Source organism: Littorina saxatilis, linkage group LG1 (assembly GCF_037325665.1).
Source record: "Littorina saxatilis isolate snail1 linkage group LG1, US_GU_Lsax_2.0, whole genome shotgun sequence".
NCBI lineage: Eukaryota > Metazoa > Mollusca > Gastropoda > Littorinimorpha > Littorinidae > Littorina > Littorina saxatilis.
This window is the reverse complement of record NC_090245.1, coordinates 99,061,901-99,079,016: the sequence shown is the minus strand read 5'-3', so window position 1 is coordinate 99,079,016 and position 17,116 is coordinate 99,061,901. Positions and strand designations below refer to the sequence as shown.

General features: G+C 44.1%; 1 protein-coding gene across 2 annotated transcripts in view; it reads left to right on the top strand.

Moving 5' to 3' along the window:
* The window catches only part of LOC138947280 (endothelin-converting enzyme homolog), a 46,909-nt gene extending 32,334 nt beyond the window's left edge, over window positions 1-14,575 (top strand). For both annotated transcript variants that reach the window (XM_070318726.1, XM_070318736.1), the window contains 5 exons: window positions 892-959; window positions 2,438-2,562; window positions 4,394-4,558; window positions 7,881-7,957; window positions 8,771-14,575. In XM_070318726.1, the coding sequence (XP_070174827.1) occupies window positions 892-959; window positions 2,438-2,562; window positions 4,394-4,558; window positions 7,881-7,957; window positions 8,771-8,870 (535 nt within the window). In that variant the 3' untranslated portion in view covers window positions 8,871-14,575. The remainder of the gene's footprint in view (window positions 1-891; window positions 960-2,437; window positions 2,563-4,393; window positions 4,559-7,880; window positions 7,958-8,770) is intronic.
* Window positions 14,576-17,116: the final 2,541 nt, after the last annotated feature.

Sequence of the window (17,116 nt, the reverse complement as noted above, 5' to 3'; positions counted from 1 at the left end):
GACGGACGGACGGACGGACGACTCGGGTGAGTACATAGACTCACTTTTGCTTCGCATGTGAGTCAAAAATGACAGAACTAGATTTTGCTTTTACAAGGAAAGTAACTCTTCTCCGACGTCCAGAGGACGCAGCTCGTATGATTTTTGACCAATATAAAGCCACATGTGCCTATGTCATTAAAAATCAAACTGCCATACAAAAAAAAAGAATAATAACTGACATATCAACCATAATTTTTTGCATTGTCATCAAAAACACATTTTTTTTATGGGGTGGGAGGGGGGTTTATGTGCACATACCCTGCTCTGAGGTGCAGAAAGCAAATCTAGATGCTACCCAACAAGCCGCGGGGTACGGGTCTGATAGCATGGTTGAAATCACAACAAATCTGTTTCAAACCAATCCGACCTCGTGGCTGCGTACAACCTATTTGGATGGAAACCAGTTTTGCTTCATGTACCTCAGTCCAGGTGCCCCAGTTCAGTCTGTCCTGCCACACACACCTCAGTCCAGGTGCCCCAGTTCAGTCTGTCCTGCCACACACACACCTCAGTCCAGGTGCCCCAGTTCAGTCTGTCCTGCCACATGCACCTCAGTCCAGGTGCCCCAGTTCAGTCTGTCCTGCCACACACACCTCAGTCCAGGTGCCCCAGTTCAGTCTGTCCTGCCACACACACCTCAGTCCAGGTGCCCCAGTTCAGTCTGTCTTGCCACACACACCTCAGTCCAGGTGCCCCAGTTCAGTCTGTCCTGCCACACACACCTCAGTCCAGGTGCCCCAGTTCAGTCTGTCCTGCCACATGCACCTCAGTCCAGGTGCCCCAGTCCAGTCTGTCCTGCCACATACACTCTATTTACTGGTTATGTTGGTTTTGTGTGGACTGTTGCAGGTCTTTTGCCTATGGTGCAATGGGCATGATATCTGGCCATGAACTGACCCATGGCTTTGACAATACGGGTAAATGTGTGTGTGTGTGCTTGTATGTGTGGGTTGGTGTGTGTGTGTGTGTTTGTGCATGTGTGTGTTCATGTGTGTGTGTGTGTGTGTGCATGTGACATGTGTGTGTGTGCACGTGCGTGAGTGTATGTGTGATTGCATGCATGTGTGTTTGTGTGATTGCATGCATGCATGCGTGTGTAAGTGTGTGTGTGATTGCATGCATGTGTGTTTGTGTGATTGCATAAATGCATGTGTGTGTGTAAGTGTGTGTGTGTGATTGCATGCATGCATGTGTGTGTGTAAGTGTGTGTGTGTGATTGCATGCATGCATGTGTGTGTGTGTAAGTGTGTGTGTGTGTGATTGCATTCATGCATGTGTGTGTGTGTGTGTGTGATTGCATGCATGTGTGTGTGTGTGTGTGTAAGTGTGTGTGTGTGATTGCATGCATGCATGTGTGTGTGTGTAAGTGTGTGTATGTGTGATTGCATGCATGTGTGTTTGTGTGATTGCATGCATGCATGCGTGTGTAAGTGTGTGTGTGTGATTGCATGCATGTGTGTGTGTGTGATTGCATGCATGTGTGTGTGTGTGATTGCATGCATGTGTGTGTGTGTGTAAGTGTGTGTGTGTGATTGCATGCATGTGTGTGTGTGTATGATTGCATGCATGCGTGTGTGTGTTTGTGAGATGGTGTTCCCTCTTTTGCGTTTAACACCAGAGTGCGTGTTAAAGTCAAACCTGTCTCTAATGCCCACCCAAAGAGAGACCGAAACTGGTCATTGTAGTCAAATAAATTATATAGAAGAAAAACTTGTCTGCAATCCTTCAGATTGGTTGTTGTGAGTAGGTGGTCGCTTTGGAGAGTTTGTCGCAAGGGCAGGTTCGACAGTATTAACCCTCATAACCCCAGAGTGCCCAATACCTGGGTCACCCTCTCCAGCTCCCATATATGCAGGGGCCCGGTAGCTCAGTTGGTAGAGCACGGGACTTGTGATCGAAAGGTCGCAGGTTCGAATTCGGGCCGGGACGGACACGGGTCAACTTTATGTGCAGACCCAGAGACGGAAGCCATGTCCCACCCCCGTGTCATCACAATGGCACGTAAAAGACCTTGGTCATTCTGCCATAAGTGCAGGTGGCTGAATACACCTAAACACGCAGACACCTGGGTAGCGCGACTCCGTTGCTGCTGGCTTTCCACTGGGAGGAAGCGACCCGAATTTCCCAGCGATGGGACAATAAAGTAATGAAAATGAAAAAAATGAAAAAAAATCCCTGAAACACCAGCTGTACACAATGCCCCCGATGATGCATATTTGTTTCCATTTCTACCCAGGCTTCGTGTCATGTTCAAGCATTTATAATTTTGGAAAACTTGTAGTGGTTTCTCTGCTACGATTTTTTCAAGTTTAAAATTGACTGAGTTGTTATCCATGCCATGGGGGTAAATCTGTTATTTGTTGATTGCTATTTGTTCCCTTATTCTCTTCTTCAGGTCGCAAGTTTGACAAGGACGGCAACATGAACGACTGGTGGACAGAAACGTCAGCACAGGCCTTCCAGCGACACACTCAGTGCATGGTCGACCAGTATTCCAACTTCTCCATGAACGGAAAACATGTCAGTATTGTACTTTTTTCATTTATGTTTTCATTTTCATTACTTTATTGTCCCGTCGCTGGGAAATTCGGGTCGCTCCCTCCCAGTGGAAAGCTAGCATCAACAGAGTCGCGCTACCCAGGTGTGTGCGTGTCATGGTGTAATCAGCCACCTGCACTTATGGCAGAATGATCGAGGTCTTTTACGTGCCATTGTGATGACACGGGGGTGGGACATGGCTTCCGTCTCTGGGTCTGCACATAAAGTTGACCCGTGTCCGGCCCGGCCCGAATTCGATCCTGCGACCTTCCGATCACAAGTCCAGTGCTCTACCAACTGAGCTGTCAAAATTGACCTGTGTCCATCTCAGCCGGGATTCGAACCTGTGGCCAGACAGGCGCAGTGGCATGGTGGTAAGACGTCGGCCTCCTAATCGGGAGGTCGCAAGTTTGAATCCCGGTCGCTGCCGCCTGGTGGGTTAAGAGTGGATATTTTTCCGATCTCCCAGGTCAACTTATGTGCAGATCTGCTAGTGACTTAACCCCCTTCGTGTGTACACGCAAGGACAAGACCAAGTGCGCACGTAAAAGATCCTGTAATCCATGTCAGAGTTCGGTGGGTTATGGAACAGGAAAATACCCAGCATGCATCCCCCGAAATCGGCGTATGCTGCCCGAATGGCGGGGTAAAAACGGTCATACACGTAAAAATCCACTCGTGCTAAAAACATGAGTGAACGTGGGAGTCTAAGCCCATGAACAAAGAAGAAGAAGAAGAACCTGTGACCCTCGGTCTACTAACTGGTAATGTGGGTTATCTGCACTCTGTCCTGTCAGTTACATTTTTCCTCTGGTCTGTAGCACACTATACCCACCCACCCACATTCCAACTTTCACTTGATTTAGCTAAAGAAGGATCTTTACCTAAAATGGTTTGAGATTCTCTTCTCCTTCCGTTCGCATTCTTTCTGGTGTGTTTGTTTGTTTGTGTGATTATGGCACCTCAGTCACCATAAGTTGAAATTTAAAGGAGACTGAGACATACACAACATTTCTGATGTGCTTGCATGTATGTAGCCTTGCTATTCTCAGAAAGGAAAATAATGAGAGTGCCCACCGCTGCCACCAATTGAAAACAAGAGGCAAAGCCTTCAAGGCTCACGTAAGAAATCGACAAACAGTAACACAAACTCAATCACTCCGTCACACATACACACACACACACACACACACACACACACACACACACACACACAGTAAGCATAGGTGAAACTGTGCAAGAAAGCGAGACACTAGATCTGCCAACTAGTCTCGGCCCGCTCACAATAACAATGACCGAGACTTTCAGTAATTCCTTCGCGTGACGTCTAACCCTCTTACGTCATAATGTGACGTCTTCAAATGTTAAAGTTTCTATCACACACGTCAAACACTTTTGACCGAGAGGTAATCTTCTTATGCGAGCTTTATCCATAGACTCGGAAATGTTAAAGTTTCTATCACACACACACACACGCACAGAAAGACAAAAGTTAGCATCGCATAGGCTACACTTACGTGAGCCAACAATAAGAAAATAGAAGTGTTAGCCTAACGTAAGTATTCTACCACATACCCTACTGTACATCCACACCAGTCACTAACCTAGCCTGCACTGCTTCATGCATAGCTCACACACATATCATTTGCAAACCATTTAACCACTACTATAAACTAATTCACGTGCATTCTGAATCTCTCGTCACGAGCATACTCTGACTGAGCAAATTCATACCCCATTCATTCCTAACACCAACACTTGTGACATCTAAGCAGTTGAATATTTATCTCCCAAGGAACTTGTTTGTGTTCAGTTCAACGGGGAATACACGCTGGGGGAGAACATCGCAGACAACGGCGGCTTGAAGCTGGGCTACGCGGCCTACCAGAAAGTGAAATCTCGGGGCGAGGGGAAGGAACCCAAGCTACCCGGGCTTGAGCTTTCTCCTCAGCAACTCTTTTTTGTTGGCTTTGCTCAGGTGGGTGCATTTTGAAGACAGTGGAACCCCCCCCCCCCCCCCATACTTACTCGACCCTTTTGCTGCTGCCTGTAAGACGCAGGGGTGGGACTCTCTTGTGATGAAAAATGAGGAAATCCCTTTTTTCTAGGGGGGTTCGGAGGCATGCTCCCCCGAATTTTTTTTAAATTGTACATTAAAATCTGTGCAATCTGGTGCATTCTGAGACTAAACTTCAACTCGTTTGGATAAGGTAAAAAAGACATTCTCCTCACTCCCCCCCCCCCCCCCCCCAAAAAAAAACCCACCCAACCAAACAAAAAACACTTTCACACAACAATGGTAACATTGTAATGGTGCATACTAAAGTAATGAACCATGTATCCATAATCCAATACTGGCAATAGTATGATCCAAGTGACGCCCCAATGCATCGAAGCTCAAAATGACTATTTAAGTTATCAGGAGTTTTCAGTCAGCACAATTTAACTCTCAAGCCTCCAGTGTTCTGTTCCATCTTCACTTCTCTCCATATCATTCAGTCAACAAGTTATAGATACTGTGATGAAATGGGACGCGGAAAAATAGATTACCCCAGCGGAATTGGAAATCCGCGGAAAAGTCCCACCACTGAAGACGTCATCGACATCTTGGGTAACTTGCTTTTATGGGCAGCAAATCATTCAGTGTAACAACAAGAGAAGAAGAACGGCAACAAACAAAGAGGGTGTGTGTGCAGGTATATTAATTTAAATATCAAGGGCACACTGTAAGTTGTCAATACAGGTAATATTTGTTGGCAGCAAACAGGTTAACCCCCCCCCCCCCCCCCCCCACATCCCATTTAAGAACTTTCTTTTTTCTTTTCCTACTGGGATGAGAAAAGGGTTACATTTGAAATGTGTAAACTTCAGTTGGGTTGTGGAATGACCTAGGTGTGGTGATGTGGAATGACCTAGGTGTGGTGATGTGGAATGACCTAGGTGTGGTGATATGGAATGACCTAGGTGTGGTGATGTGGAATGACCTAGGTGTGGTGATGTGGAATGACCTAGGTGTGGTGATGTGTAATGACCTAGGTGTGATGATGTGGAATGACCTAGGTGTGGTGATGTGGAATGACCTAGGTGTGATGATGTGGAATGACCTAGGTGTGGTGATGTGGAATGACCTAGGTGTGATGATGTGGAATGACCTAGGTGTGGTGATATGGAATGACCTAGGTGTGGAATGACCTGGGTGTGGTGATGTGGAATGACCTAGGTGTGATGATGTGGAATGACCTAGGTGTGGTGATGTGGAATGACCTAGGTGTGATGTGGAATGACCTAGGTGTGGTGATGTGGAATGACCTAGGTGTGGTGATGTGGAATGACCTAGGTGTGGTGATGTGGAATGACCTAGGTGTGATGTGGAATGACCTAGGTGTGATGATGTGGAATGACCTAGGTGTGGTGATGTGGAATGACCTAGGTGTGGTGATGTGGAATGACCTAGGTGTGGTGATGTGGAATGACCTAGGTGTGATGATGTGGAATGACCTAGGTGTGGTGATGTGGAATGACCTAGGTGTGGTGATGTGGAATGACCTAGGTGTGGTGATGTGGAGGGACAGGGAAGGGAGGGAGCTAGGGAAGAGAGGGTAGAGGGATCATTAATGTATGTGTGCGTGAATCAGATAACTGTAAAGCTGTTTTGGAATGAGGAATATGCACTGGACCCCCTTCTAAGACCTCCAAAGGTCGGAAAAATCAAGTCTTAAAAAGTATATGGTCTTAAAAAGTATATGGTCTTAAAAAGGGGCGGGGATGTAGCTCAGTCGGTAGCGCGCTGGATTTGTATCCAGTTGGCCGCTGTCAGCGTGAGTTCGTCCCCACGTTCGGCGAGAGATTTATTTCTCAGAGTCAACTTTGTGTGCAGACTCTCCTCGGTGTCCGAACACCCCCGTGTGTACACGCAAGCACAAGACCAAGTGCGCACGAAAAAGATCCTGTAATCCATGTCAGAGTTCGGTGGGTTATAGAACCACGAAAATACCCAGCATGCTTCCTCCGAAAGCGGCGTATGTAGAGGTTACATGCCGAGTCTCAGTGATTATTAAAAATAATGGTCGAAGTTAGCGGATCATGAAAAATGCGAGCTTTTGCTCCAGAGATGTATACTTTGTACATTAGAGCGTTTGGAACTTTTCAGTCGCAAAAGTAGTACCGACGCAGAACAGCTTCTCAACCCATTGCGCTATCGAGGATTCAGGCTGTTGCTGGGTCGTTATTTGTTTGGTTGCTGGGTGTTTATCGAAAAATAACTAGCTCTACAAGTTTACAGAGGTAAAGAAGCAGAGGGGGGAATAAGGCTGCCTAAATGGCGGGGTAAAAACGGTCATACACGTAAAAGCCGTGGGAGTTTCAGCCCATGAACGAACAAACAAACAAGGTCTTAAAAAGTATATGGTCTTAAAATGGGGGTAAATTTACAATTACAGTACAAAGATGGGGGAACAGGAAATAAAAAAATAATCAATGTCTTTAAAAGAGGGGAGTCTTAAATTGGAGGGGGGGAGGTCTTAAAAGGGGTTCCATATTGTATTCCAAATTCTAAGAGGTGTGACACTTTCACACTCTGTCATACGTTCGTGCAACTCGTAGACAAGAGTTCGAGGGTACAGGGGGGTGAACTTTAATCGTGGTTCGACTGGACGTCAGACATCATGAAGACAAACATGTAGACAGGCCTAGGGACCGACCGCCTTGGCTAAAAAGCAATACTCTCGTCTTGCCTCCTTCGTCGCTGCAGAGATCTGATCTGCCCCAGCTTCCAAATCCTTGTCGTTATATACAGCTAAAGATCGGGAAGCAATCTTCAAACGATTCAACAAATATGCCATGGTCTGTCAAAAACGTCAGTTATTACATGGTTGATATTTGTGGGGATGTAATACTTCTCCTCCCCACTCGAGACAAGTTAGCCTTTGGGAATTTTGGTAATACATGTACCTATCCTTCACGTACTGGCATGACACCGGGCTAGGTGTTCCGTGCGACAGGGACGCTCATAAGTCATGGTTACAGATGCGATGCAAGTTAGCTTTAGGCATTACGATATCGTTCACATCCTGCATCATTCATATACTAGCGTCGCTATGATTCACATCCTGATATCATACATATACTAGTGTGGTCGCTATGTAACAGAGGTATTTGTTGAATATGTCAGTAAAGTAGATTTGTAAATACATGTACAGTCATACTTTGACACAGGGTTTATTACTTACAATTTTGAAGGAAGGTTGGTACCAAGAGCGCATGTTGTGATGGATGTATGAAATATTGTTGGTTGTGTTCAGATCTGGTGCGCCCACTACACGCCAGAATACGCTGCAAACGCCATCAGATCTGACGAACACACGATATCAAAGTACAGGTGAGTTACGTACAGTGGTACCTCTACTTTAGGACCTCCAGAACTCTGAACACATTTAAGTCTTTAAAGAGAGGGAGTGTTAAAGCAAAGGTATTCAATTTACTGACATGATGAAGAGGAGGCCTGAGCAGATAATAGTACTATTAATGAGGATACCTTTTTGGCGCAAATCCTAAAATAGTTCTAAGTTCCTCACAAAAGCATACACAAGATGAGGTCTCAATGTAGAGGGTCAGTCTTCAAATGGAAGCTTGTCTTAAATCAGATTTTACTCTTCTTGGTGCCAGTTACTGTTGCACAAATAGACAGTATTCAATTCAATTCATTAAAACTTTATTATATGAATGTAGAACATACAAAAATTTGTCTATTTGAAAATGAGAGTTAAAGTTTTTTGTTTGCATAAAAATCTGATTATTCAGTTGTATGAAGAAAGATTTTGAAGTTTGGCATGTGATGTGTATACTTTAGAAATGTTCTGACTAGTAGGTTTGATTTTAAGCGCATTATTCTTTTTGTGTGAGTGCAACATGTAACAGCTGACATGTACAGTATGAGACGATGCATTTGATAAGTGCAATGTGAAAATGGAAATAGTTTTGCATTTTCATTAAAAAGCCATTAAAAACACTGTACATGAAGAAAAGTGCTGTCAGTTCAGTGTATTCAAAGGGAAAAGCTTCAGTACGTTTGGTGTTCAGTTGCACTTTAAATGACATGCAATTCGCTCAGATTGTGTGTGTGAGAGTGTGTGTGTGTGTGTGTGTGTGTCATGAACAGTTAATAAGCAGTTTGCTCCAACCACTTTTGCAGGGTATTGGGCTCTGTGGCAAACTCTGCCCCATTCGCTGAGGCGTTCAACTGTCCTGTGGGCAGCCCTCTCAACCCAAGTCACAAGTGTAACGTCTGGTAAACCTGCAGCCTGTCTACTAACACACATCATTTGACAACCTCTTCCAGCTTCCTGCAGATTCTGTGTACAGTACAGTGCTATCTGCAGTTCGAGGCACCTACCAGGATAGGATGCCTCCGTTCAAAGGACACCATGATTCCTTTGTTAAGACAAAAAACACATTCCTGTTTTGAAAGGACATCTCCATAAAAAAGGACACTTGCTATTACCCCTTTGTTATGACCAAAACACATCCCTCTTATGAAAGGACAGCTTGCTAGAAAGAACACTTGCTATGATCCCTTTGCAGACCAAAACACATCCCTATGATAGAACACCTTGCTTTATAAAGGACATTTCCTACAATCCCTTTATGACCAAAACTCATTCCTGTGATGAAAGATACGTGTGTGGTGTGGGGACTCTGTCAGGTTCAAAGCACGATTTTTCATAACAGGGACCACTGTATCAGAGTGTCTGTCTGCAATCATCACTTGGAGAGACAGCTTCTCCACACACCTGGGACTTGTCTTTCAAGACAACATGACCAAAGTCTTCCAGTTCCCTGCAAATCTTGTGTATCGGATCTGTAGCTGATTTCATGGACTCGCGGCGCGGTAGTCACACTGACGGTCAGACCACCACTTCGTCACCCAAGTGTGGTTGTCCAAAGCGGTGCTGGGGGAGGGCAGCATTATAGATGGACAACTCCCCGTGCAAAGAGGCACGGTCAGCCGACTGAAATATTTTTCATGAAATCCCAGTTTGGTCGGATAACTGCATTTCACTCGTTCAACTGCAGTCGCTGGACCATGAAATCAGCCCTTGGTGCCTTTGTGCACCACATGTGCAATACCTTTGTCTTCTCTACAAGTGCCTTTCAATTTTACAGTGAGTGCCACATGGAAAGCACCTGTTAACTTACGCCTACGCAACCGTTCTGTGGACCTTTGTCAGTTTGCAGTCACTTGAGATGAGTGATTAATGGATTAATTGCAAACACTGTTGTGCTTCCAACACTGACACATCTTGCCAGACTTTTACAGTGGAACCTGTCTGTAACGACCAGCCAAGGGACTGACTAAAAGTGGTCGTTATTGACAGGTGGTCGATATGGAAAGTTCAAAGATGAAGTATATACAGGCATGGGAATTGAAAATTGTAAAAAAGGCGGAAAATTTATAACTGAAGACGCAAAGCGTCAAGTCGACGGCGCGAAGCGCCTAGCCTTACTAGGGGGGTCCGGGGGCATGCCCCCCCGGAAATTTTTTTTCTCCAAAGAACCCAGATGGTGCAATCTGGTGTCATCTGAGCTCCAAGTTTGCCATTAAATTCTGTTTTTAGAATCAGAGTTTTTAGTACAAAAATGTACCAAATTTTGCTTACATGTATTATATATGGTTTAAATTTGTAAAAAATTTTATCTGTTGAGACAAACAGGAAAATGTAACTTGTAACACAATCTGTGCAATCTGGTTTACTTTCAAACATAATAGTTCAATAACTGAGGCGGGCGGTAGCAGTGCGTGAACAAAGTACGGAAAGTTTTCGCGGGCTTTTGCGCAAAGGCCAAAGTAACCGGTGCTTTTTTTGTGTGCCTCCCCCCCTTTATTTTTTCGGCGGACACTTTTGCATTTTCGGCGGAACAAAAAAAAAATTCGGCGGAAATCCGCCATTCGGCGGACAATTCCCATGCCTGAATATAGAAACAAACTCTAGTTTTTTTTGTTTTTGTTTTGTTTGTTTAACGCCCAGTCCACCACGAAGGGTGATATCAGGGCGGTGCTGCTTTGACATTTAACGTGCGCCACACACAAGACAGAAGTCGCAGCACAGGCTTCATGTCTCACCCAGTCACATTATTCTGACACCGGACCAACCAGTCCTAGCACTAACCCCATAATGCCAGACGCCAGGCGGAGCAGCCACTAGATTGCCTATTTTAAAGTCTTAGGTATGACCCGGCCGGGGTTCGAACCCATGACCTCCCGCTCACTGGGCGGACGCCTTACCACTAGGCCACCGTGTTGCGGTACAAACTCTAGTTGGGGATCTGTTAAGGTAGTCTTAATGGGAATGTGATCAAGAGGTGATCGCCAGGACAGGTTCAACTGTATCTCCGACAGCTTTGCCAGGCAGTTCTCAGGCCTGCACAGACTGCTGTGGTGTTTGTGAAAAACAATACAAATTTGGTTTTGCCTCGATATGCTTTTACTGTGAAGCTTTGATGTCCTTCAAATGCCAGATCTCCTCTGCTTCTCATCCTTATTGAGGAAAAGTTTGCATGTTGTTTCGACCATGATTTAAAAGTGACAGAAAAGTGTGCAAGCACATTATGAAGAATGAATCTCAAGTATAGAGCTGTGTATGGCCCCTGGAAACCTGTGGACTTTTTTGACTGAAAAAAATGGGACCAAAAATGAAGCAAAAGATGGCATTACAGTGGATCATCCCTTTCAAGACCTACAAAATCAGGTCTTAAAAAGGAGGGAGTCTTAGAATGGGGGTACATTTACAGGGATTGATTACGAACAGAAAATCTGAGAAAACGGGGTCTTAAAAGGGAGGGAGTCTTAAAATAGGGGTTAATTTACAGGGATTGATTACGAACAGAAAATCTGAGAAAACGGGGTCTTAAAAGGGAGGGAGTCTTAAAATAGGGGTTAATTTACAGGGATTGATTACGAACAGAAAATCTGAGAAAACGGGGTCTTAAAAGGGAGGGAGTCTTAGAATGGGGGTACATTTACAGGGATTGATTACGAACAGAAAATCTGAGAAAACGGGGTCTTAAAAGGGGGGTTCCACTGTACTATGGACTGCTGAATGGAAGTGCTGTGTGCGTATGCTGCCTGAATGTCCGGGTAAAAACGGTCATAGTCTCATAGTCATACACGTAAAAATCCACTCGTGCTAAAAACATGAGTGAACGTGGGAGTCTAAGCCCATGAACGAAGAAGAAGAAGTGTTGTGTGCTGTCTCTGTCGTCTCTCCCTGACCAGATGTGCCTGTGATTCATGCGTCCAGAATTCTGATAATGTAACGTTTGGTCTGCTCTAAAACATGACAATCAACATTCTCATGCTGAAAGTCACAGGTGTTCACACTGTTTTAGTGTTTGTAAGTCAGACAAGTTACTTGCCACAAACTGTATGGAATGTTTGCTTGCTCATACTGGTAAGATCTAAATACCCCTTTCCCTCCAGCTATTTTCTTCTTGAATGCCTTGTATGAAGGTAACTTTATAGTACATATAAGCATAGACCAAATAGCCTGGACCGCCAACTCGTCACGTGACCCTTCGAGGTTACGACGCTCGACTTTCAGGGGCGCTTAGCGTCCGGTTTGAAAGGCCAGCGATTCGAAGACAGTGAAAAGAAAGCACGCTCCAGTTATTTGTGACAATGGGAGGTGACAATGAACTGGATTTTCCAAAACTCCAAACTAAACTTAACAAAACTCATCGAAAAACATGTTCCATATGCACTTTAGCTGAGTTTATTTTAGCATTTTCAGAACTTACCTCGGCAACTTCGTCCATGTTTACAATCGACACCGGATATGACATCCCCCTGATTTCTGAAAGGCCATGTAAGCGTAGGTTCCTAAATGCGAGAGGCCGCTACCTCGTAATAGAGAGAAAGAGCGGAGAGAGAGCTAGTTGGCGGTCCAGGATAAATGGTCTATGATATAAGTAACATATATATACCAGTTATGAGAATAAATGTTGTGCATCCCCAAAAGAGGTCCTATATATTGAAGTCAGTGCAAGATTCGTCGTGTTTTGCAGAGTCTGTTTTGAATTACAAATCCTCATGCAGATGTGTTTGTTTATTTGCAGGTGAATGTTTGGTGTACATAATGTACATGTATGTCTTTATTAGATTATTATTAGATCTATAATACTGATCAGATCTGATCTGAAGATGAGAGAATGCTAAAGGCTCCATTTATTGAGCTCAGTATGGACAGTCACATGCCAGGTGCATAATAAAGTGAACCTGCAAGAGTAATTAGCTGTCAGTTTTTGTATGCATGCTTGAATGAATAAATTCACATTGTTCTAAACACCAGTTGATGATTCAGAGTCCCCCGCTGCTTTGTGAAACCACTGCTGTTGATTTAATTACATATGATACCTAGACCAGGCATGGGAATTGTCCCCGAAATCGCGGATTTCCGCAAAAAGGAAATTACGTTTCAGCGAGAAAATAAATTGTCCGCGGCAAAAAAAAGGTAAATTAAATTAAATGTATACTATTGTCTCTCTATCCATTGTTTGCTAACACGAGAACTATCAAAATATTGGTCTAAAATTTGTTTTCCTTCCGGGGCGCTTAAGCTAGGCGGCCCCTGGACCTCGGCCTATTTTCAGAGTTATTTATATTTTGGAATTCCCATGCCTGCTAGACTTACATAGCCTGGCAGTGACCTTACAGGCTTTTTTTTTTTATTTTTACAAAATCACGGTGACTCATTCTCAAAACTCAGTTATTTCCTTCGAAGGCGTGCATTGGAAGTGACAGAAATTTTATGCAACACACAGTTACATCTTTCTTTTTCATTTGACATCAGAGATTTCACTTTCGAAGACAGGGTCAGGAATAGGCGTCTTTGTTTCTTTATTTGCTGTCATAATAATGTCATCGAGCCTCAAAAAGACTTGAATATTGTCTATTATAACTTACCATTATTGAGGAATGTGAAAGCTACAAGTCTCTGTAGTCATCGCTTCAACTGTAATGATCCATGTATGTTCATTATTATCATTAGGCAACTGTCTCTTGGTTGTTCTCTTTAACAAACTAGTACAATGAATATACGTTTTTGTTTTTTTAAATTGGAAGGGTTCGATGTTAGGGTTACCCAAGATTTGAATTTATGCTTTCATGTACAAAATGTATCATCTTGGTCTTATATTTATCCACACGTGAGCATCTTGATTGGATCACTGAGGGCGTTATACAAATTCTTGCTTGGGCCTTTTAGAGATCGACTTTTTATGCACATTTTATGGCACTTTGCTTCAAACTTATTGTGTGCCTTCGATTCTCATCGAGTTCCAGCAGTCTCTCTGATGTGATGCATTATGGCCAGTGTTGTTATATTCTATCTAATGTACAAACCACTATAGCTTGAATGATACATTGTGCCGCAAGTGCCTAATGATATGTTTAGCACTTGGACCATAATACAGTCTACTTCGTTTATAACGTCGCCGGATATAACGTCACCCCGTTATATCGTCACCCAAACACCGGTCCCGGCTCAATTCCTTCTTTCCAAGACTATTTTAACCTCGGATATAACGTCACCGGATATAACGTCACCCAGTTATAACGTCACTCATCCATGTCGGTTATAACGTCATATCAATCCCCATATGCAGCAGTTTGCATGGTGAACGACTGTCAAGGCATGTTCATTTACCCTACACGTGTCACAAGTTTTGTGTGTTAACGGTATTCAAGTTTTTCCGTTTTCCCGTTGTTAGAGACCCAAGGAAAACTAGGTTCAAGGCATAATCATTTTTGCTGCATGCGTTTTGTGAGTTCCTGTTCGAGGTTTTTAATCAAAAGAAAAATGTTTTATTTCATTTCGTTTTGTGAGTTCCTGTTCTATGTTTTTAGTCAGTAATGAAAAATGTTTCATTTCATTTCGCTTTGTGAGTTCCTTACTTAGGTTCCTCAGTGTTCTAGGTTTTTAATTAAAAGAAAAATGTTGCATTTCATTCGTTTTGTGAGTTCCTGTCTTGGTTTTTAATAAAATAAAATAAAAAATAAAAAAAGTTTCATATCGAGCATACATGGTTGCTCCTGCGCGAGCGCGTGCGAATGGATCTGTCTACTTCTGTCCTTCAATCACGCATATAAAAAAAACCTCGATTATTGAAATGACGGTAGGAGAAGGTCGAGAGGATGAGAAGAGACTACGACGTTTGTTTGTTTTTTGGTCCGTAGAATACTGACTACAACTGCCCACGACGAGGAGGCTGAGCTTCACTTTCAACTGGGCGTTGTCGACAGGCTGAGTACGTAGGTCGCTCAGGCTAAATTGTAAAGGTAAACACTAAGTGCAGTGAACCGACAAATTGAGAAAAGTGATACTGCACTCTTAAAGCACTATTATGACTCTACTTGGAAAGCCGTGGACGTTATATCAAGTGACGTTATAGTGATAATAATAATACAGTAGTAGTCTAACGAGTATAACGTCCCGCTCACTAGATGTGGTGGAGATGGGGGAAAGGGGGTAACTATGAACCCAAAGTTGTTACCACCAGAACGATTGTGCGTAAAGGTGGGCAGCCACTTTGCTGTTGACGAGAAACTTCTTCGTTAATAATAATAATATAAGTCACTGAAATAGACAGTAATTACGTATAAGGACCCATAAAGTTCTCGTCATTTTTATTTCTTCGGACATCAAGGACAGGTCAAGATCTAGCAGACTATGAATGAACGACAGCCATGTGTGTGTGTGTGTGTGTGTGTCCTTAAAGCTAATAACGTCGGACACTATAATTAAAGACTGACTAGTAGTTCCGTGAAAAAACATTGGAACATCCTCACCGACACTGAATGACAAAGATTGGTTAGTTCCGTGTAGAAACATTGGAACATCCTCACCGACACTGAATGACAAAGATTGGTTAGTTCCGTGTAGAAACATTGGAACATCCATACCAACACTGAATGACAAAGATTGGTTAGTTTCGTGTAGAAACATTGGAACATCCATACCAACACTGAATGACAAAGATTGTTGAATTCCGTGTAGAAACATTGGAACATCCTCACCGACACTGAATGACAAAGATTGGTTAGTTCCGTGTAGAAACATTGGAACATCCTCACCGACACTGAATGACAAAGATTGGTTAGTTCCGTGTAGAAACATTGGAACATCCTCACCGACACTGAATGACAAAGATTGGTTAGTTCCGTGTAGAAACATTGGAACATCCATCAGCCAACACTGAATGACAAAGATTGGTTAGTTCCGTGTAGAAACATTGGAACATCCTCACCGACACTGAATGACAAAGATTGGTTAGTTCCGTGTAGAAACATTGGAACATCCATCAGCCAACACTGAATGACAAAGATTGGTTAGTTCCGTGTAGAAACATTGGAACATCCTCACCGACACTGAATGTCACAAAGATTGGTTAGTTCCGTGTAGAAACATTGGAACATCCTCACCGACACTGAATGACAAAGATTGGTTAGTTCCGTGTAGAAACATTGGAACATCCTCACCGACACTGAATGACAAAGATTGGTTAGTTCCGTGTAGAAACATTGGAACATCCTCACCGACACTGAATGTCACAAAGATTGGTTAGTTCCGTGTAGAAACATTGGAACATCCTCACCGACACTGAATGTCACAGAGAGATACCTGGGACAGTAGGGGCGACCACCCCCAACCAGGCGCGTTCACAGGTGGCGGATAGTGAGATGGCCTTCAGATATGGAGGTTAGCTGCGAAATAAGCCAGGCTTGCCAGGACGAATAAGCAGTCGCGGACCAACTGGCGGTGCTTCCAACAGGATGGGGCGGGATAACAGGTGGCACTGTTACACTCAAGAAATACCCCAGGTCTCCAATGACGGGAGCATCATGCGATCAAGAGCCGCATCTTAAGTTCTAGCCCTGGGGAAGGTCACCTCAGATAAACAAACCAGCCAGCTATGGCCAAATAGCCGGGTAGACTGGACTCGACAGCCCTGTAAAGCCACCAGTCTAGGAGAAGGACCACTCCAATATAAAAACACGCTGAAGCCGGATGAGCTGGGCCATGTATGGCGCATAACGACAGCTCAACGCATCAACGCTCACAGAGAGATATCATGCGACTAATGGTAAGAAGAGTGCATGGAGCAGGGGCGGATCAGTTGCTTTGTAAGGGGGGGTGCACTTTGAATCGAAAGTGAATGTGATGGGCGCGAAGCGCCCGAATTTGCTAGGGGGGTCCGGGGGCATGCCCCCCCCGGAAAAAATTTTGGCTCAAGGCAAAATGGTGCCATCTGGTGCCATTTGAACTTATAAATGGTCATAGAATGAGCTTTCCAATTTTTTTTCTTTTTTTTTTTGCTGGAGGGGGAGTGCACGTGCACCCTGTGCCCCCCCCCTCCCCCCCTCGTCCGCCCCCCCTCTCGTCCGCCCCTGTGGAGACACGTGACTCAGTGACGGTAAGAAGAGTGCATGGAGATACGTGACTGACGCCGGTAAGAAGAGTGCATGGAGATACGTGACTAACGG